The 23787-nt window shown below is 22.4% G+C and overlaps 1 protein-coding gene across 2 annotated transcripts in view; it reads left to right on the top strand.

Moving 5' to 3' along the window:
• The window catches only part of LOC112598593 (gonadotropin-releasing hormone receptor-like), an 80651-nt gene that overhangs the window by 29926 nt on the left and 26938 nt on the right, over nt 1–23787 (top strand). The window contains exons 6-8 of one of the 2 annotated variants that reach the window (XM_025345122.1): nt 518–641; nt 15234–15378; nt 17088–18281. In XM_025345122.1, coding sequence (XP_025200907.1) covers nt 518–641; nt 15234–15378; nt 17088–17135 — 317 coding nt within the window. In that variant the 3' untranslated portion in view covers nt 17136–18281. Of the gene's footprint in view, nt 1–517; nt 642–15233; nt 15379–17087; nt 18282–23787 lie in introns of those variants that run through there. The other variant, XM_025345121.1, reaches the window with a different exon arrangement.

Genomic DNA, 23787 nt, shown 5'->3' with positions numbered 1-23787 from the left:
TATATATATATATATATATATATATATATATATATATATATATAAGTATTTTGTATAACAATAGAACAAAATACATTGTAGATTCTTAAATTCGTATTTTTAGTTTTATTCTATATTATACTTTGGATGAACATACACAACATATTTGAAGTAGTTTATATGTATTTGATTGTTGAAGTTTTTTAGTTTAGTATAGTAAAGTAAAACGATTGCTAAATTAAGAAAATATATACAAACATACAAAACAAATAAAAAACCAAATAAATTTCAGTTATAAAAAATACATTATATTTTGAAGGTATGGTCTACATGTATGTTTGTATTAAATTATTTTTCCGAGTGAGGTGGTTTGAATATGAAACAAACTATATTATTCAGTTGAATCCAATCAATTAATATATATTTTTTAATAATATTTTATCGAATTAATGTATATATATATATATATATATATATTTCTATAATCAATGATAACATACTTAAATATTAATATTATTTAATACCATTGTTATTTTAGGTACTGATAATGTACGTCGTCTGGGATTTTTAGGACGTGCCAAAAGTAGAACATTAAAGATGACAATCATTATTGTCATAGTGTTTGTTGTATGTTGGACTCCTTACTACATTATGGCTATTTGGTAAGTGTTTTTAAAACAAATTAATTTGAAAATTCTATTATTTATTTATATTAAAATAATAACTGTGCTATTGTTTTAAAAACCAATACGCGTTAAACATTTAACGAATTAAATTTTTTTTTTTAAAAATGTAAAAATGTATCAAAAGACTATTACGATTAACGTTATATATTAAATTTGTTTATATTTTTATAAAAGGCAAGTTCCATCGTCATGCATAATTAACTATCACTACTTATCAAATAAAAATAAAACTCTGTTCGTGTATGGTAGTGGTTTTAATAACATCGTTCATCGATATGAGTTAATAGCCTCATGTATAAATTCAAACAAACTGAATAAATTATTATATATTTGCTATACCTAGTTTATACCTAACCTTAATTTACATAAAATCATCATAACTGTTTTATAATGAAAGAACATTTAATTGATTGGATTATTTAGAATGTTAAATATAGTATTATAATCATATTATAGAGTACAAATATGTACATTAAAATGTACATATTTTAAATTCTTATTTATATGTAGTGATTAGTGTGTGTATTATTTATATCCACAACTATGAGAGTAAGTTTTAGTTAAAAAATAAACTATTTATTAAGTTTATACGATATTCAGTAAAGTTGTATTCGCTATCTAGGTAAGACATGCATAGAATAATATTAGTTAAATGTTGACACGGAGTAAACTAAATGTTTTTGTTAATATAAATAATGAATGTATACCGCATAAAAAATCTTGTTAAGTTCGATAAAATCAACAAACCGTCTCAAAAATGTAAATAAAAAAAAAAATCTGTTTAATCTGAGCATCAATTTTCAATGTATTTAAAAAATCAATATTATTTTATACTTAACCACATTATTATGTCAATTGAATAAAATTTATGTTTACAATAATAATTCGTAAGAAGAATAAAAAAAAAAATAATAATTACAAAGTGTTATTAATTTTTTATCAAATATTTTCAAAATATATTATTTATTTATGTTTGGCTGTAAAATATTATATAATTATAATAAAATATTATAGTGAATTTTTTTAACAAAAATGTTGAATTTAAATTATGATATAATATCGACAAATTTATAAAAATTTGAAAATTATTAGTAATTAAAAATGTCTAAAACTTTTGATTTTTATGACTACGGCTTAAAAATGTAATACACTACTTTTAAGTAGTTTAACTAAGACCTAAAGTTTAAAAAATATTTTATCATAATTTTTTTTTTTTTTTATATAAACATTTAAAGTTTAAATAACAGATTTAAAAATTTTTCGTATATTATTATAATTTATGTTCGCGTATACAATTAAATTAATCGTATGCTATTGCCTATAATAAATGTGAATTTTTTGGTAAAATTAAGTCAAACTTACTGCGTACTAATATTTGTAAAATAAATAACTATGATAGCAAAATCTATATACTTATAAATATAATTATAATAAAATATATTTATTGTCATATAGATAGGCTGACATATCGTCCGAGCTTAAAATAATTTTTTATATGTTATTATATATTACATTCATTAAATCGAGCTATTAAATTATGAGGTTTATGAGTCGCACTCAAAATCTACTGTGCATCAATGGTTTCTTACTTTTTTTAGAACTTAATTTAATAAACTTTTTTAAACCAAACATATCGTTTTAAAATATAACATAATTTTATAAGAATTATAATAGTTTTTAGAAGTGGTCTATTATTAAACTTGATTAAGTTTGATAATTGAAATTAAAAAAAACAAAGTTTGCTTCTTAAATATTTGAGCAAAGGGAAATTTTTTTCACGTAGATCTAGTTTAATATGATGTAAATTACTAAGTGTAACATTTAAAAACATTTTATATATTGGTTAAGTATTACTGATTGCTTGTACTTTAAAACTTAAAAATTTATATTTGTATGAATCTAATAAAATTTATTTTGCCATTACAGTTTCAAAATATAATTTTAAATGAATTAATGTTTGGAGACGTAATGAGGATATAAAGATATTAGTATCCATAGAACTGATTTCTGATTTAATTATTGCTGATGATATCACATATGTAGTCATTTTGCATATACAATGCGCCGTCTTACACAATGCGGTTCTATAGAAGACTAAAATTAATTTGATATTAGATAATAATGTATCAATTAGAAGGTATTTATTCCATTTTTGGGCAGGTTAAATTTTATGAAATTATATTCAAAGATTTCGCCTTTCTATTTATATTAATATATTAAATATGTAGGAGTACCCGTACAAATACGCTTATTTTACGGTACATATTGTACTAATTTATTGAAAAAAAAAAAAAAATAAATAACAAGAAAATACAATACAAAATAAAGATATTATGGTTTTGTTCAAATATTATTGATAGTATGACATTTTACCATGATAGTAATCAATACATTTTTTCATGAATCACTGAACTAAACACTCGATACCCAATATACGCTTTATAATAATATTTTTGTATAACATTATAAATTACATTACATTTTCATAATGTTTTTAAAACATTATGAAAATATTACCTATGTATGAGTTACCATTTTTTTACAAGCAAATAAAATAAAAATACGTTACTTTCAAATCAGTAAATCGACCGTTGGAAAAATGTGGTATGTCCATATTGTTTGCGTTTAGTTTATATTGTAATCACAGTGCGGTATCAAAATGGCGTTTATTATGCTAATTCAAAATATGTATTTGAATATTTTGAATTTGTATATTTTATGAGTACCATGGAAATAAAGGTAAATCGAGCATTTAAATTATATTTAATATTTAAATGGACATTTTGACATAAGATTTTAGGTGAATTATTAGTAAACCAATTGTATAAAAGTATAAGAGAAGAACAAGTTAACACATAATCGACTTGATTATTTTGTATTTTACCATTGCAAATGACACACTAACATAACCTACTATTTAAATATTCTATTGATTTTATAATTATGATGAAAAATAGAGCAATCTTTTAAATTATTTATAAAAATATTAATATATTATGCTTTTGTGACTGTAAAAAGGTGTTTAACACATCAGGTTAGTGATTATGATTTGTAGTTTTAATTCAGGTTTATATTTTATTTTATAAAACCAAAATTATACTTGATAAAAATACCTATAAATAGAAAGTGTTAAAAACTAATTATTAAAGTTTTAATTTTTAACTATAGTCAATTCTTTTAGCAATATAATTAAAAATTTAAATGGAATAAATATATTTAATATATAAAAAATATTTTGTTTAAATAAGTAGGTATTTAAGGACTAAGAGCATTTGAAAGTGCTTAATAAATAATGATTATCATTCAAATTATTATTCAGTGAACATGAAGAATAATTAACACCGAAACATGTAATGTAGGAATTATTACTGTCCTAAAGAGCGAGTATGATTTACGATTAATATTATCAAATTACCCTTGAAACTAAATTATTGTAAGTTATTGCGCTAAAATAATTAATATATAATATTACAAACTATTCTTATATCTATATTAGTTATTTGTTTTCAAGAAACTATAAAATAATATGCATTTTTATTATAAGTCAAACTTACTGTTAATAAAACTAAATAATTAAGAATTTTAAATAAAATTAATTAAAATAGTACCTACACATGGTAAAAAACGATAACAGTATTTTCTGAAATTAAATTACTTACTCTAATGACTTAACGTACAAAATATTTATTATTGCATATAACAAAAATTTGATTAACACTTGTATTAAAAAAGACGTACCGCTGAAATTGTTGTAGTTTTAAACGAAACATAAAGACTTAAACTTCTACAATGTAATAACGAAACAAAGCTAAATAGGGTGACTTTAAACGAGGACTTACTTTATAGTATAATTATTTAGATTTACACTTATACTTTTAATTTTAAAAGTAAAAATATTGTTTTGCCATTTTATTTCGAGAATTAATAATATAAGTAGTTAAACAATTTATTACATTGAAAGTGTGTCTAAAAATATTTAAAACATATTTGTTTATTTTTCTGGATTATTTTCTCTAATATTTCAAAGAAAATATAAAATTTTTAATCCATGGAAAATGTAGAAATATTCAGAGATTGATTTGTTTGACAGTTACGAGTTGTCGAATGCAATTTTATATTACAATATAATATGTTATTTGAAACAGTCTGGTTATCTGAAGATAAAGTTCATAACCTAATCATATATTTTTATTATTTTATATTTTAACGGTATTGTTGACATTTTTGTGAACTATATCAAAATAAAAACTCTTTATTAGATAAAAATGAGTTATTTACATTTTTTTGTTTTTTTATTAATACAATAAAATAATTCAACAACTTTCTTGTAATACTTTTGTGATTTTAAAATTTTGATTAAAAAGTAGAAAAGTTTTCTATTGAATTTCTCATATTTACCAAGGATATTCTATAGCTTTAAATAATAGCTGTAAACATAATTATCAAGTCGTTCATAATATTTTGTTATTCATATGATATAGTTAAGTACATTACTGAATCTTTACAAAATATATATTTATGTTACTGTTTTTAATATAACCTTAATTAATTTTAGACCAACTAAATTTCATTCAGAACGATTTATCATATAATGATGTCTATAGTTTAATAATATGTAATTCTTTATAATATTTGCAAGTTGATATAAAATTGCTTTACATACCTTAGTTCTTATAGGATTATTGGAAATTGAAGATTTACTTCACAAATCTGACTAGATATTTGTCTTAAAATAATTTCTTAAATTCCTAAATACTTTAAAATACATCAGCACGTTAAATTAAATAATAAGATAAATTTAAATGTATAAAAATAACACGAATTTAAGTTTATTCGACTTTAAAGACACGTTATAATTTTAATAAAGTTAATTTTATTCACTTTTAAATTTAACTATTTTCAAAAGTTTTATATTTTTCATCTGTTTTGTTTTTTTTTTAAACTATTGATAATTTTTATATATTTAAATCAGAATGTAATTTACAAGTATTATTTTGTTAAAAATACCTTTAGTAAAAAAATGTTTATCTTCGTGTTTGTTGATTAATCATCTTTCATCTATTTATTGTCGCGTCTTCTTATTTAAGCATCATATTTTAGTCAAAAAAATAATATTTCTATGTGTTTAAATAATACATTATGTTCCATAAACGGGATTATAAAGTGTTGTTCTATCTCTGATACGGTATATCATAAACGGTAACATATAACCACCAAATGCGATTTCACAAAAGGATATTAATATTACATTTTATAAGCCATATGATTTTTCTGAATTAAATTATATATTTCTAAATATAGAAAAATAAATAACTAATTTTTAATTTTTTTTATCAATGACTTTATAGCATTATAGAGAACAAGCAATGAAACAAAATTACTTTTGCAAGAATATTTATGGTTAATTGAAAAATTATTATTGAAAATTCACTAAATTATTAAGATATATATGATGTAGTAGAACTTATAATGATTATACAGAAAAAAATGTAAGCTGCGTCTTTAATCTGTTTTTAAGCATGAACTTATATCATACTAAAAGATAAAAGTTGTAACAGTGGTTCACATTATTACACTCACTGACAAATTATACTTAAATTAAATTTATTTTATTGTCAACTTAGTCTATTTTAAGAGTTATAGTTTCATTAAATTAATATTTTAATGTTAAAAGCTTTCATGTACTAAATATAACGGTAGATGCGTATAGAAAATATGATATATTATTAGACTTATAGTTTGTGGATTTGAGCCATTATATATAGTATCTATAATCTGTTGGGATTATATAAACAACAGTGATGAATCATAATGTGAAGTATTTTAACTATTTTATGAATTTTTCCAGTAAGTACCTATTTGATGTTGCATTACTGAAATGGTCTAACGAAAATACAATTTCAAAATGATTATAGTATGCTTAGAATTTCTTCGAGTTGAACTGCATACAAATCATGGATTCTACGCATCATTGAATAATTTAATTTCACTAGTTTAGATGGATTGACCAACCGGGAAATATCTTCATGTTCCCATGGGTATTAAGTACTAGGTCCGATTTCGAGTGAAAAACACATTTGCATCTTTAACGTGATATCATATTATAATATTATTTTCTTGCTCTCTTTGAGTTCCTTTATTTACGTGTGAAGTTGTTTATCACACCCTCAACTATCCACTCTGATTATTTTGCTATGATCAAATTCAAGTGAAGCGATAGCCATGATATGATTTATACATTATATTGAAAAACCTTTACTTAATATATTTGAAGGTTTCTTTGAAAAAATTTGTCAAGTAGAAATTTTGTTAGAGAGAAAATAAATAGTATTTTTTTTTTTTTTACTTAAAAACTCATTTATTAGTGTTTTAAATGTATGCAGTTTATATTATATGTATGTGTAATATATTGATAAATTAGTTAAAAAAAAAATATATATATTTAAATTATATTAGGTAGGTAAATTATATTTCTTTTTATTCTTAACCGTCAAAGAAATTTTGGATATTCTGTTGAACAAACTGTTTACAATTCTGATTATAAAAATTCTTGCATTAATTTAAAAAAGTCTGATTGTCAAATGCATACTTTATATATTATATTTAATAATAAAATAATTTACACATTTTTTTTAAACAAAATAACAGAAAGTTATTTCGTCAAAAAGAAACGTTTTTAAATGAAAATGTTCTGGTTCTATAAAATATTTTATTGTATAGAGAGTTTCGTTAAATAAGGGTTTCTCTGTATATAATTAAATTGTTTTTATCTCACTCACCTGGCTTCCCGCGTTATGAACAAAACTACAAGACATTGTTCATATATTATGTATAGCGTACGTATATTATTGATTACATTGTATAAATGATGTATAAATTGATGATACATGTAATGATGTAACTTAACCATGCGGCTAATGTATAATCAAGTAAAGATGTTAATTGTAATTTTTGTTTACGAAATGTTTTACAAGTTTCAATAAAATACAAAATTACATATGATATTACATATGATATTATAATATGATGTACGTTAGTTATTTGAAGATATGATTTAGAAAAATAAAAATACTTAAAATTATTTTAAGTTATGTGATACCATATATTATTGAAAATATATTGTATTTATCAATATTTTTCAAAATTTTAAATATCAAATATTTTTAAGGATTTTTTTTTGTTAACAATATAAGAGTAATTGTGCTGATCGATCGGAGTAATTATATGTTTAAAATTAAAGCTAAATTAAATCGAAAATATTTATACGTATTGCATCGAGATCTACTTTTTTTTGCCTGAACAAAAGGTACGAGTACTATGGATTAAAAAAAGGTTGAGAACTATCCCAATGTAGCATACTCTACATATTATTATTATTATTCAATATAAAAGAGCATTAACAATATAATCCTTTTTATCCACAATATTTGATTGTAATGGTTTATTGCACATATAATTCAAACTACCTACATACCTGCATATTGTATAAGTGACGGAATATTAATTTTTTTTTGGATGCGATAAGTCGATGACGTATAAAGCTCTGTAGTCACTCAAATTATAATTTGTTATGTTAATATGTTATTATCAATGTGTGACGAGACGAGTGAAATAATAAGGAACTGAGCTTATACACTTTCATAGTTCGTCAATTACTGTACACGTGTCTCGTGATGTTGGTAACATTATACAATTAATAATGTGAATAATGTGATATAATGGTACGGGACCCGAGTACTCTAGTGATGATGTTACAAGTGTGTTTGTCCACATGATGCTCATGTTATGTTCGTGGCGTTACGAAAAATACATAGTAATATCGTATTATTAATATTATTGCTCCGGTTTCCTCGAAAGACTGTTTTGTTCTTAAAGCCGTTTTTTTTTTCAACAATCGCTTGAAACACGCATAATATAGAATACATATAAGTATAATATTTTATATTGTATTTTTTTTGCTTTTGTGGCGTGATACAGAAAAGTACATGTTTTATGCGTGGGTTTAAACATTATTATGATCACTTTTTGCGTTAGTATTTTTATTTATTTATTTATTTTTTTTTTTGATAAAAAATGATTTTTGCGTTGAAACTGAGGTATGTTCATCACAGTACAAGGGAAACAACAAACTTAATATAAAATAATATACGTATGTCGTTAAATTTGATTCCTATATTCTTTTACAGTACTAAAAAAAAAAAAAACACATTTCATTCAATTTGACCACAGATTGTGAAATATCAAAAACAAGAGAGTCTTTCATTTCACCGAAAAGTGAATTTATTATGCAATCGATTTTATTTATAAGTATATAAATATTCTCTTTCTAGTTGATTTAGTATTTACGTTAAATACCAATAAATAATATGTCAACATAATCGGTTCACTCCAAAATACTTTTGAACTTAACGTTCATCAATTTGTTATAATGCACATTATGTTAAATCATCAATTAATTAATAGTCAACATGTACATTATTATAAAAGCACCTTGCAAATAACCTGAGAACACGACAACTTAAAATTCAGGTTTTCTGAGACATGTTGTACCTATAATATAGATAAATATAATACATATTATTATTTTGTTAAATATGGTCATATTATACTAGGTATATAAATAGATCTTTAATAAGTACATTTTAAGTTATTTATTTAGTTTTTGGTCATTGAGATTATAGTTGAATACCATAATGGAATGTAATATTAAGATTTTACCTGACTATTTTTATAGTAAACATATCTATATGAAAAATTGAAAATGTTTCAAACAAATTTTAAGTTATTCTTACAGTAATTTAAAATTACCAAATATTAAGATGCTCATTATTTTATATAGTTATTTGAAGTTAAAATTTTGACAAACTGAAAATTTAAAATTATTTTTTATTATTAAAAAAATTAATTAGAGATAATTGAAATTTTTACCTTTAATAAAAATTATTCTAAATATTTAGATTAAAATTAGTCGATTTTATGTATACATATGTCAACTGTTAATATTACGTTTCAAATTTGTTTTAATTTTATTTATAAGTACACCCATTACAGTGACTTACGTGATAACGAAATAGTTTAATATTTGATTTAGCTTTTATGTATTATAAATACATATGGTCCGAAACTTTATAATCTTGGCTAAAGATATACCTACATTATTTATGTATTACTCGTTAATAAAATGTGATTAAGATACATAATTCAGAGAAGAATGCATTCAAAATTTGATAAAAAAATATATGTATATATATATATATATTAAAATAAATCCTTTTCTTGGTTAACAACAAATTAAAAATTAGTAATGATGTTAATGTTACATATATATTGAAATAATGATCATTACAAAGGTACACTTATTTTCAATTTTACGTACCTACATTCTGTTCACCAAGAGAAAAGTATTGCATGGCAGATAAAAACTTACTTACTACCAGTTGCTCTTGAGTTGGGACAAGTAAAGTCTGTTACTGGTATTCGTGAAGTGGTACTACTCTGTCAGTGAACAGAATGTAGGCTATATAAGTGAATTAATTGTATATAATAATAATAATAATAATAATAATTTCTTTATTATGGAAATAAATTCTAATTAAAAAAAGTATTTTGTAACATATATGAGGACACCAGAATGAAAATGACTATATTAAAGAGAGGTTTATAAATATAAAAATAAAAATAATAAGGCATAAACCTATATGAATAGAAGAAAATAGTAATTATGATTATTAGAAACAAGTAAAATATTTCTTACAAAGATGCTTATTATATCATTTCTAATACACAGCATAAATCTATCAAACGTTTTTGTTTTTATTAAAATGCATAATTATAATTGTATTAATTAATTTTTATATGATATGTATTTTATTTTTTTAATAATTGGAAAATTATAGGGTGGAAAGAAGGTACTCAGTAGTACCACTTGACCGAAGATTTATTAAACTTATCAATATTTTATTCAGAGTTACTGGCAAACATAAACAGAATATTGATAGTTAACTAATATACCTACACTGTTTTATAATATTTCGTATAAAATAGATTTACAACCTGATAGTTCATTGAATTGATTTAGAATTGTACATTCTATATTATTTAACAACAATTTATCATAGTTTTCAATATTTTATACCAACAGTTTTATTTAATTTGCATAAATCCCTGTTTTAATATTAATGTTTCTAAATAATGGATTGTACGCCATTACAGGGAAAATGAAGAGCTTTATAAACATAACGTTGGATATTTAAAAACATAATTCAATTATTTTTGATTAAAATATGTATAAATTTTTTTTTTACTAGAAAACGTAACACGGAAAATGCTTTTTTTGGTATATTATTACTATTTATGTGCTATACGAGCTTAAAAGTTTTCAATATTTATTTTTCCACTCACGTTTTTTTAACAAGATCATTCCATTAAGGATGACAGCTGTTTCCTATTGGACATTTGAAATAATACTCGATTTTCACCCTATACGAGAGATAATAATAGTAACCGCCAGATTCAATAATATGGTCCGACTTCCTCTATCACATAGGTGCGCAGTTTTTGAAAGGTACAGATTACAAACTCCGATGTGGCTATTTCTTAGTTGTCTAATGTTATTGTTTTCAAGGATTTTTTATGAGTGCATGAAAATAGGTATCTCTATAATAACAATAATAAATATAGTTAACACTTTTGACAACAATTGCGTGTTCAATAAATTGCTACCCCGTAGAGAGTGATGATGTTGATAAGTTGGATAACGCCCAGTGGGGTACCTTTTCTTAACTCTATCCTCTAATCAATTTGTTTTTGTTTTTATTTTTATTGACGCGGCCTTGTTAACGAAGTATTTTTACGGTTATAACGTGAACTTTAACGAGGTGAACCTCGTTTATAATATAAAAATTAACTTAAAAAACAAACGTTTGCATTTCAAATTAAATCTATAAAACCATATGGTTTATTACACATTTATTAAACTGAATATCAAATTATAATGTAAATATGGTCCTTAATAAATGAACGAACGTGGAAATTAAAACTATGTCAATACACTAATATTAACTAATTATATTTTTTTTAATATTAATGTTAAGCTAATATAAAACAATTGTCTGGTAATAAATAACTTTAGAAATGCCTAGGCTATGGGATTTTTTTCATTAAATGTTTAAAGTTATTGTTTTCGTCCAAAATATTTTTTTTAATAATAATGTAAAATATTTTATTATAAAAAAAACATTTTAGTAGAAAAATAACCTTAAACAGTATTTAAACAATGTATATTAACTATCTTAATACTACATATTAGTTATTTTTAACAATTATATTACAAATTGAAATTATTAGTCATACATTTATTGTAATAAAATATGACATAAATTAAATTATATTTAAAAATATAATTTACCTAAAAAATTACAAAAAAGTTCTTTAATTTATTTAATAAAACTGTACTATGAATGTGTCTTCATAAAAATGAAAATTTCATTTAAATTGATCATTATTTTAAAACAAATTATTTACTCATTTAATTAACAAAAAATCGCACATTGTCACAAGATGTTCATAAAATGTTTACATATTATAGAATACCTATATATTATAGATGAATTCCTATTAACTGATAACTAATTCTGTAAATTTTTTGCGCATCAATGAAATTCATGCTGGTTTAAAAGTATGTGAGATAAAAATTTGGTTTAAGGCAATACCATTTTAATTACCTACGTAGTTTTATTTTTTTCATAAAACAATATTTAACAACAAAAATAATAAATTTGGAATTGTTTTATCAAAAAATAATATTTTTAATATTGTGGTGTTTTATGCATAAGATATCAATTTTAAATAGGTATTATAAATATTTAATTACATTTTACATCATTTTTTTTTTTTTTTTTTTTGTAATTAATTATGTTACTTTTTTAAAAATCGAATAATATTATTTAGTGGTACTCATCATGCCTAAACAACATTTTGAATTAATTTTTTTTCATGACTTCAATTACTAAGAGTTACAAAATTATAAAGTTAGATTAAAAAACAATAATTATTTATATTTACAAAATTATAAAATTAAATTAAAAAACAATAATTATTTATGTTATTGAAGTATAAATATGGTATAATATAAAAATAGTATTGAGCATGTTAATTTTTTTGAGTAAATTAATAATCTTCTTAGGCTTATTCTCTTGTGAGTTCAAGGCTTTAGTTAAATTCCTTGGTAGTAAATTCCAGTAAGGTTAAGTTTAAAATTTGTACTAAGTATTTTCTGCATAATATCAAATATTTTAGAATTTTTAGTGCGTATTCTTCTATTTTGAGTATATAAGTGACAAGTGCATGTATATTTCATAGTTTATTTTTGTATTAAATTCACAGTATTGAACCTTGATGGTGATTTAAAGTATAAAAACAATTTAAAAATGATATAATTAATACTATATATGTAATAATAAATCCAACCGTATTAATATACATATCTAAATAATGGTGCTTGTATCAAAAATGTCCAAAAAAAGAAAGAAAAGTTTTTTCTCTATGGCACATGTGACACGCATTTATTTTAAATTTTATTTCACCAATATAAAATAATGTGTGTTACAAATTGCATTCAGAAAATTGTATTTTTACAGTAAATGTTGATTTGTACATGACACGGGAATTTGTATATAAGTATTAAGTATATAGGTTTTATGTATTTTTAGTATATATCGTTTCTTAAGTCATTGATTTGTATAGGTATAAATGTTTATCAAATCATTATCTTCGTATAATATTACCCTATAATGGCGTATGTACGATAGTATTTGACATTTGATGACATATAGAAAAATATGTAGTTTACACATTTCAGTCCAACAATACAACACAAAGAGAGAATTAAGAATAATAAAAAAGTAAAAGGAAATCAAACCCAAATTCAGTAATTAATAATAATAGTTGTCAAGTACGAAAACGTGTTGTGGTTATATATTTATAATTTATTGATTACTTTGTATAGTTATTGACTTCGGCAAAATAATTTTTATTATATATAATATAAATCACTGTAGTTATATACAGATATTTTTCAAATTTAAAAACTTATTTTTGAGAAAAGTTTTATATATTTAAAACATTATTCTAAGTTATTAAAAACAAAATGTTTACATTTTTTAACCAGATGAAATATGAAATTTAATACAATCCATGTTTTATTTATGAGTTATAACTAATTAAATATGCATACGCAGTTTGATTTTTATCTTTGAAACTTTTACTAAAATATTCGCAATATATTTATAATTTTGTACTTTTCCTGGAATATGAGTGTTTTTCTTTAAAAGAATTATTTTGTATCATATTGAATTACCCTGGTAACATAATTTATGTTTGATAATTCAAAAAAAAAAAAATCATTACTATTTTCACGAAGTTTAATTCAATATTTTTAAACATTAAATAATATGATATTATATTATATTGAAAGATTATTTCAAAGATGTTCAGGAAATAATATCTTGTACTACGGTTAATACTTTAGATCTAACGGAAGTTAATATACTCTACAGAAAAGATAACTCAGCACATACTTAATTGTTTTTTCTTCATTTGTATTCATAATATAGTGTTGCTGAATCTTATGAGCTGAGACTTGTACCTAATACAGTAATACCCTTAAAATACAAAAAGTCAGTTCAACTTCAACTATTTTATTTTTGATTTTATATTGATTTTGTAACTTGAAATTATTTAACTATATTTATCTGGTATAAATACAACTATTTATGAACACTAAATTTATATTAAAAAAAAAAAAAAAAGAAGAAGCTATTAATGTAGGTATGATATCAAATAATTTTACTTGACTTTCTCTTTAAATGCATGTGTATAATTATAAAAATAAGATAAACCTTTCTTTGTTTATAACGAAGGCTTATTTCAGAATGAAATGTAAAATAACATATTATACAATTTTTATTAAGATTGACCTGATATTATTTAAATTTTTTCTCTGGTGTTAAAACAATATACACAGTACATTTACCATTATCTTTGAATTTCTATCCCAAACATATTAACATACGTACAACTTAACAAGACATTTTTATTATGTTATCGCTAATATTAAATATTCGTTTTCAGTTCACTGACGAAAACCGTTAAAATATCATTATGATAATATGAAATTTCGCTAAAAATACCACGCAGTGTTGATTATTTCAAATTTATCAATATAATTTTCAATTAATTATAGCCTATCATACAGAATGTTATATTAATAAGTTAAAAGTTTTTAGCCAGTAATATGTGATAATTTTTATTTGAACTGTTCAGTGATTATATTCAGTTATTGTGTTTTACTGAGTTCATAACGAGTTTTAAAAATTTAATAACAAGCTAGTGGTTTTTATTGGAGATTCATTAGTCGATAAAAAATGGTTATAAATAGGACAGCAAGTTTTATCGTATTATTAGTTAACGCGTGTTCTTAAATTTTTACAATTATCTACTGTACTTAAATTATTAATAACTTTTTATTTTATTTTTTAAATTTGTCGCACGGTGATTTTTGTTGCGCAGGTACTGGACGGACTACAAGTCGGCGCAAATGGTCGATCAGAAGATACAGCACGCGCTCTTCATGTTCGCATGCACTAATTCGTGTATGAACCCGATCGTATATGGAGCGTTCAATATACGCACCAGGAGGACGCTGGTGACCCAGGTGAGACCCAGTGCCAGTTTGGCGTCCACCGCATGCACCACTGAAATACGACTGCCTGCGCTTTCCATATCGGTTCGCCGGGTTGAATGACAGTAACAATAATAAACTAATAACATCCCCTTGGCCGTGCATTTAACTGTCGGTAATCGATCACATAATATTGCAATTATGTACAAAAACGCTCATAAAATAATATTACACATAAACACCCTACAGCTATCCGTGTTTTCACGTCTTTACTAGTATAAGTTTACGCATGCATTGTTGTTAGAAATTAAAATTAATATTACCTACGTTTACTCCTTTTACCATTTATGGTGCATTTGCAATGACCCAGTGTGCCATAGTATAGTTAAGTTATGGGAAGTTGCATAAATACGCCCTAAAACAAACAGTATAATGGGATTGAAATTCTGTATTTTTAATTTTGTTAAACTTTGGTAATTTTACACTCTTATCTACTCTATGCATACAAATTCAATATTTTATAATATATACGTGATTTTCCGTTTTCTACGATTAACTCACATTCGTATGTATACACTAACTAAACTATTATAATACATAATAATAAATGTGAAATGTGTTTTTTAACGGAAACTGTTTTAATAACGCGAGGAGGTATCAAGCAATATTGAACATTAACAGATATTCCACTGAAATTCCTCGATAAAACCAAATAACAAGAAATAATCTCTTAAAAAAATGTATGTTCGTATTATATCATTATTTTTAGAACTTTTTAAGCCTATCGCTTTAACTTCTTTCGAAATTAGAATATAATATAGTATAATATTGGACCTCTCTTTTTCTCTCTCTTTATCTAGTCTTCACTACCAGTTATAGATCTATATTATAGTATAAACATTATCGTAATATTTATAAATAATAATTGGCAGTAGAATATTTTTTTTTATTTATCGTGTCAATATAAATATATTTATAAGTTCACATATTTTACGTAGGTATTTGTTTTAGTTCAATCTTTTTAGATTTAACAGAAATTACATTTATTTTATTTACGATTTATTTTCTTTTAAATTAAATCAAAGAAATTAATGATAATATTTTAAAACTAAAAATATGTGTTGGTGTATCATAGTATTCATAGTTCATAATTGATATATTTTTTATGTAAAACTAAATACAATTTTTTTAAAGTTATTTTTCTTTACAGTTATATTAAGAACTTTACGTAGAAACTAAAATAGTTAATGTTTAAATAGTTATTGGCACCCTTACAATTATATATTTTTAAGAAACAACTAATAAAAAAGTCATTTAAGCTATAATAATCGTTATTGAAAACAATATTTAACTAATTAATCTTATTGATTTTAAATAACTTTAAACATTGCAGTTTAGTCTTATTTAATTAACATAGTATAGTATGTGTTGTTTCGTTCTGTTAACCAATAAAAATAATTTAATATCAAAAATATTTTGATGTTATGTATATTATATATTATATTTGAACTAACGATTTATTAATATTTAAATTACACTTATATTATACCATATCTTTTGTTTGTTTATAAATTATAAACATTTAAGAGTTTATCTATTGACTAGGTAACTCATATTTTTATTTATTTACCAATTATTTAAAAAAAGTTATAATTTGAACATTAAGAAAAAAATCGTTAGTTCAATTATTTTTTAAATAATATATTATAGTAATATTTTGCTGTTATTATATATTACACTAGGCCACAATTTCTAAAACTTCTACTGAAACCAGATTGTTGGACTTTTGAAGCCCGCCAGATGGACGGTGATGATATATACATAATATATACATTTAAACTTTAAATTTTTAATTAAATAATTTCTAGTTGTAAAACAATTTCGGTCATAATTATTATTTATTAATTAATTTAATTAAAAAATATGTAATACCAATGATATGTGCCAAAATAACTGATTTATTAATTTTATTATATCCCATCCTTACAATAGGTGCCTATATCCAAATAAGTAAACTATTAATATCTACAAGCTTATAATAATATAATATCAAACACGATATTTGAGAACTTTTTCAGTAGTTATTACTCAAACACATAATAAAATTTGATAATAATATGATATATAATCGTAATATCAAATATGTATAGTTATTTAAATTTTAAAGCCGATACTAGTCATGTAGATAAATATTATATGTGTACCTATAACATATTTTATGTATTCCATACATCTAAAACTTATCTACCATACTTAAAAATTAGCAAAAAAAAAAGAAAATTAACTAAATTGTTTTTTAATATTTTTATTTTAGACTAGCCAATAAAGTGAAGATGATTTAATTATTGTAATAAATTTTTAATATTGAAATGTAACGGGCATACTTCAGCGAAATGGCTTAAAATTATATAAAGCAATAAATTATTTGGGTGTTCAATACACGTTAGTAGAATTATTTTAGAGGCAATCAAACAATTAAAAAATCATCAACACGCTTTTTAATAAAAAAAATACAGCCCATAATACATTAGATTAATTTTCTTCTTGTCATCATTTTTAGCTTATTTTTAAGTACATTAAGATAGATATAATAATCATAAATCAAAATTGATACATTTTTAGTTGTAGTAGTTTTGTAGTAATAATATATATTTTTTAAATCAGTCAGCACAATGGTTTTTGGGGATATCCTAATAATTCAATGTTATCAATCTAAATATTCTAAATAGATAACATAATATAACTATTTCATCCCAATTTCTTTCTTCTATTGATTTATCTCGTTTTCCCTTATTACCGTCAAGTACTGTGTACAGTCATCCAAATTATATGTGAATAATTACTATCAGAGTATTTTTATTAATATATTGAAAAGTGAAGATGGCAAGTAGGGCAGAAATAGTGCTGTAGTTTAGCGCTTGCTTTTATAATTTAATGTAATTTATATATTTGATTTTGCATTGGCTTGATAGATTAATGCAGTTTTTTTTTATTATTAAATTTTAAATAGAACATTGCATGTTTTTTAGTTTTAACTGTACAGATTAAATTAATAATGTTAGTTCGTTTTCAAATTTTAAATTTTTGATAAAAATATTATTTATTTATAATTTGTGTTAACTAAGTAAATATAATGAAAATATTACATATATATTAAACATAACTTGTGTTTATATAAGAGTTAGTTATAAGTTTTATAATTATTAGTGTTTCTATTGTGTATACACAAAACAGATAAAATTATCATTAATTATTAGAATATGATTAATATTTATTATACTTTCAATTATTACGATATTATTAAATGGCTCATTGTATTTAAATCAATATCGTTTTGGTATAAAATATTTATAATTTATCCTAAATACTTATAATCGAACAAATTCTAACCATTGTTAATGTTTTGGAGTTTGGTAATTTAAGATTATCCAAAAGTCCATTGTGGTTCTTAGAATAATTACAAGTACTTGATTTGTGTTTAAAATTAACTTGAGATTGTGTTAAATGAAAATTTTATATTTTATTGTTCTTAGTGGTTTGATTTTTTAAAGTGTAAGATTAAATCATAATCCACCAATAAACCAACATTACGAGTATATACTAAATAAAATTAAAAATACTAAATGGTTATATACTTATATATCTATTAGTATCAAAATCGTAAACTTAAAAAACACCATCTGAATATTATAATATAACATAATATAAATTATAATTCGTATTAAGTTAGGTAGTTTGCTTTAATGCTCTGTTTACATTATTATCCTTGTAGGTACCTACCCACTTATCGTTTTAATACTACCGAAAATGTTAATATATTAACAATTTAAATTTATGGTTAAAACAACGATATGAATTGAAGTTCGAAATGTGCTTTTTAAAAAATATGAATTATATTTTAGTAAAGTTTTATATTCTATGGAATATTGTGTTATTGTTAATTTGATAATTAGCTATTTTATTAAAATTCTAATTGTTAATATTTTTTAGTATTTTTAAAGGCAAAATTTTAAAATAATTTGATCTCTTCTGCCATTTAATGAATGTATTTTGACGATAAACATATTTTTAAATTAAAATCATTCTATTTTTCTGTAAAACAAGCAGATGATTTTTAGATTTTTAAATGTTGATATGTATCAATCGAAATTGGATTGAGTTATTTCTAAATGATAAAGCTTCATATGAACTTATTCTAAAAATATGCAGGCTATGATGTTTTGATAACTATAGTAACTATTATTAATTTATTAGTAATTTATAATGAGTTAAATTTTACTGAGTATTATAAATACGTATACTAAATATTATATATATTTGATAGTTAAATTCAAAAATTTACTGAGGATTTTTACATTTAATAAATAGAATTTAATAAGAAACTACAGGTAATACTGTTTAAAATTTTAATTTAGATGAATCGACATTTAAAAAAAATCATGTGTTTAAAAATTTATAGTAAAGAAGATTAGTTCTCTTTCTAAAAAATGAAAATTATATCGCCAAAGAACAGTATATTTTTCGAACAGAGCTGTAATTAATACTTGAAGAGCTTAAGGTGAATTAATAGCTGTGAGATCTAAAATTATAGATTAATACTGATAAAATAATAAAAAAAACAAATAAATTTATCAGTAAAATTAATACAGAGTATAAAAAAATATTAATTAAAATGTAGGTAATTAATTTTATTAATTTAATATATAAATAAAACAATGCTAAATTAACTATTTATAAATACGAAAAATATTTAACTTTATCGTGAAATATTTTAATTATAATAACATATTAAAGTTGAGTTGTCACATTGCTTGTTAAATTTAAAGTTATAATAATTACTTACTAAAGATTTAAGAAAAAATAGTTGTTTCAATTTAAGTATGTACCGTCGTCAGATGTATATTCTTCACCGCGATTATTGTAGTATATTACACTGTATTTATTTATTTTTTAAATATATTGTATTTTAACGTTAAAACTTATAAAACTAATAACTTTTTTTGAAAATGTAAAACAAAATCATGCATTAATTATCACAATGTGTTAGTATATATCGAAACAATAAATGAAACGTAAGTTGATCATAAAGAATATTTCAATAATAGGCATCTACTTAGAATATTTGTATTCAATTTATGTGGCTCGGTTATATTTCAATTACATTATAGTAATCTTTGAACGACCAGTGACTACATATAATGCATTATGCCCTGAAATTTCCTGCTTACATCTTTTAACATGGTCATTCAACTTGAAAGCTTTTTGTCAAGCTTGTGCAGGGTTTCATGAACAATCATTAAACATTTAATGAATTAATAGTGAGCTAATGGTTTCTCAATCATGATTTAATGACCCGTGATTAGTCCATTACAGGGATCTATACAAAAAAAAGTTTTGGGGTGGGGGGGTGTTTTTGAAAATCAGTTATTAAAAAATAGAACTTTTTTTTTTAATAAATATAGGAAATACACAATAGGTATACCTAATAGGAAATATGCCAATACACAATAAGTACAATTTTATTTTATTTCTAAATCCTGTTTAAATATTTTTGTTTTTTTAAAATTATATTTAAGTTTTAATTTATTAGTATTAAATTTTTATTTTGCTTTAGAGTACCTATTTGCTTTAGTAAATAATCATACACATAATTAAATGTTTTGGAGGATGTTTGAATACCTAAAACACCCCTCTGTGTACGTCCCTGATCCATTAAATTTTATTGAACGGTTAAATTAATCATTTTTTTTTCATGAAACTTGGTATAAATACCTTAGAAAATTTGCTTGAAAAATTGCAATAGAGATGTTATCATACCAGCATAGAATTTTAATAATTTTACGATATCTTTGACCGTTTTGATAAAATCTGAAAGGGCAAAAAAATAGATAACAATATAATTCTTTTTTTAAAACTACCAAAAAAAATCTATTTTTTTATAAATAAATTGTTAAAACTTTAAAGTTTTTAAAGTTTAAAAATGAGATTATTGCAGACGTTCAGCAATGGTGTATGAATAAAATATACGAGGAAACAGGTAATATAATTTACTATTCTAAAAAGTAAAGAAAAAAATATTTTTGATCTAAAGTAAGTGAATTAATATAACTTTATTTTATAATTATATACCGTATACATTAAATTTATCCATAATAATATATTATGTTTTAAAAATAAAACTTTTGGAAATTATTATTTGATTTAATTTTCTATGGTTACCCACTCGTTATGTTTAATAATTTCCAATATAAAATAATATACATATATTTCACATAGTATATGTGCTTAAAATAAATGTTATTTTCGAATAAATTTTATTTATAAATGGTATTATTGTGTTATATTTTTGTACTTAATAATTTCTTAATGTACTGATTTAACTTATATTTTTTACTCTCCCCAAAATTAATTTCTTCAATTAATGTCCATAAACTATGATCTACTGAAATATAAACTAAATTCAGAGCTTAGCCTAATTACATACAATTTCCACGACACTGAAATAGTGTACAATAATAACATTTAGGTACTATAAAATGAAATGAAAAAATTTAAATGGACATAAAACATATTTTTTATAAGTATTCTTAAATATCATAAAAAAAATAGCTAGTTGATATCCACTTCATATTATTTTGTATTATACACATTAAATTTTTTTGTTTAACATAAAAATCAGGCCTGGTGTCAAATTTCATAGTTATTAATCGTGCCCTGCTCGGAACTATGTGTAATTTATAAATAATACGAGTATATAACCGTTGGAGGATCGATAACTGTTTACGACATTATACTCAAACTCTCCTCCTCCCCTTCTCCCCTTTCTATCAATATCTGGTCATAAAAGTTATAATTATATAATATTAGCCAGGTATTCTACAAATATAGATGATATTTAATATTTGAAAAAAAAATATTGACAAATGGGTACCACTCTGAAGTACATTAGGTGTCGAGTAGTTCACTATTATGTGTATATTAAATTTGAATTTAATGATATATCATTGAATACGAAAAACGATCCTGAGTGGAGATGATCTGTCTGTCAAAATCACTCAGTATATTTTATGATGCGTTTTTTGACATAGCTATTAAAATCATTTATTTTACTTTTAATACTATGGTAGATTGATATTTTTTTATATAGGTAAATATATTTTACCGTATTAATAGTATTTAACTATTATAATAATATTTATTTTTATTTTATGCTATATTACATCAACTCAAATAACTTCAAATTTAAAAACACCTTTCTTTAAATATCGTTAACAGTTAAAATAGAAAATATCTTAAAATAAAAAAACAAAATGGTCATTGCGCATAGTGAAATTCATAATAGTAAATAAAACATTATAACAATATAATTAACATATTACATAATTATTTATTATTTAAATAAGTAATTTTGTCCAACTTTAAATTTAAAATGTTTATAAAACATAATTGCTTTCATATATCTGTCTTTAAGAGTTTATAATTTTAGTATAAAAAATACTGTGGAAATCTTGTATTAAATTTAAAAATTTAAAAATAAAAATAAAAGATTTTATGAATTTATAACTACAGAATTGCATGTAGTTTTTGAAATTTTTGCAAATTTCAAAGTGAATACTTATTAGGTCTATAAATAGCTCAAGAAGGGTTAGAATATTCTGAAAATTTCATCATAAAATTAAAATAATAACATAAATATTTATTCAAAATATCATGTATTTATTGTTATTTGCTTTGAAATACAACAAAATATTGAAAATTCAGGAGAAATAGTTATTGATGAGTGAATATTGAATGTAAAAATTTGGATTTTCAATACTCATTACGTATTAATATAAATTTCCAGTAGAATTTTTTTTTATATTTATGTTTATACTTTATGTGTCAATAATTACTACTTTATACTTACCACTACTGATTTAAAAGTGAAAATATTTATTTACTTTGTTTATTTTCATACAGGACAGTTGTAATTTTAAAATTTATTATTTCAGTCCATTTTTATATTAAAGCCGGAACTTAAAATTCAATCGAAATCGAGTATGAAATAATTGCAAGCGATCGCGTCAGCGTTCGTGGAAGTAAAATAAATTAGATCAAAAATGTTATGTCAAGTGTAGGTCATAGATAAAAATTAAAAAAAAAAATCTTTGTGGACGGGTCATCGGCCGATAATATCACGAGACAATTAACTGCAATTATTATGTTGAGGTACGATTTCATTTTATCTATTCGAATGAACAGTAAAGTTGTATTATAAATAAAATAGTACATGTCTTGCGACTCCATGCAATTTTGACCGTAGCGCGCGTGGCGTATATCATAACGAAAACTACAAATTCCAAATAATGATTTACTGATTTACGCGCTAAATGTATTCTTAACAGTGGAAATATATTATTATATCACTGAAATAATAATAATTTTAAAACCATAATAAAATTA

Source organism: Melanaphis sacchari, unplaced genomic scaffold (genome assembly GCF_002803265.2).
Source record: "Melanaphis sacchari strain LSU unplaced genomic scaffold, SCAv2.0 Contig48_pilon_pilon, whole genome shotgun sequence".
Taxonomy (NCBI): Eukaryota; Metazoa; Arthropoda; class Insecta; order Hemiptera; family Aphididae; genus Melanaphis; species Melanaphis sacchari.
This window is presented reverse-complemented; position numbering and strand designations above follow the sequence as displayed.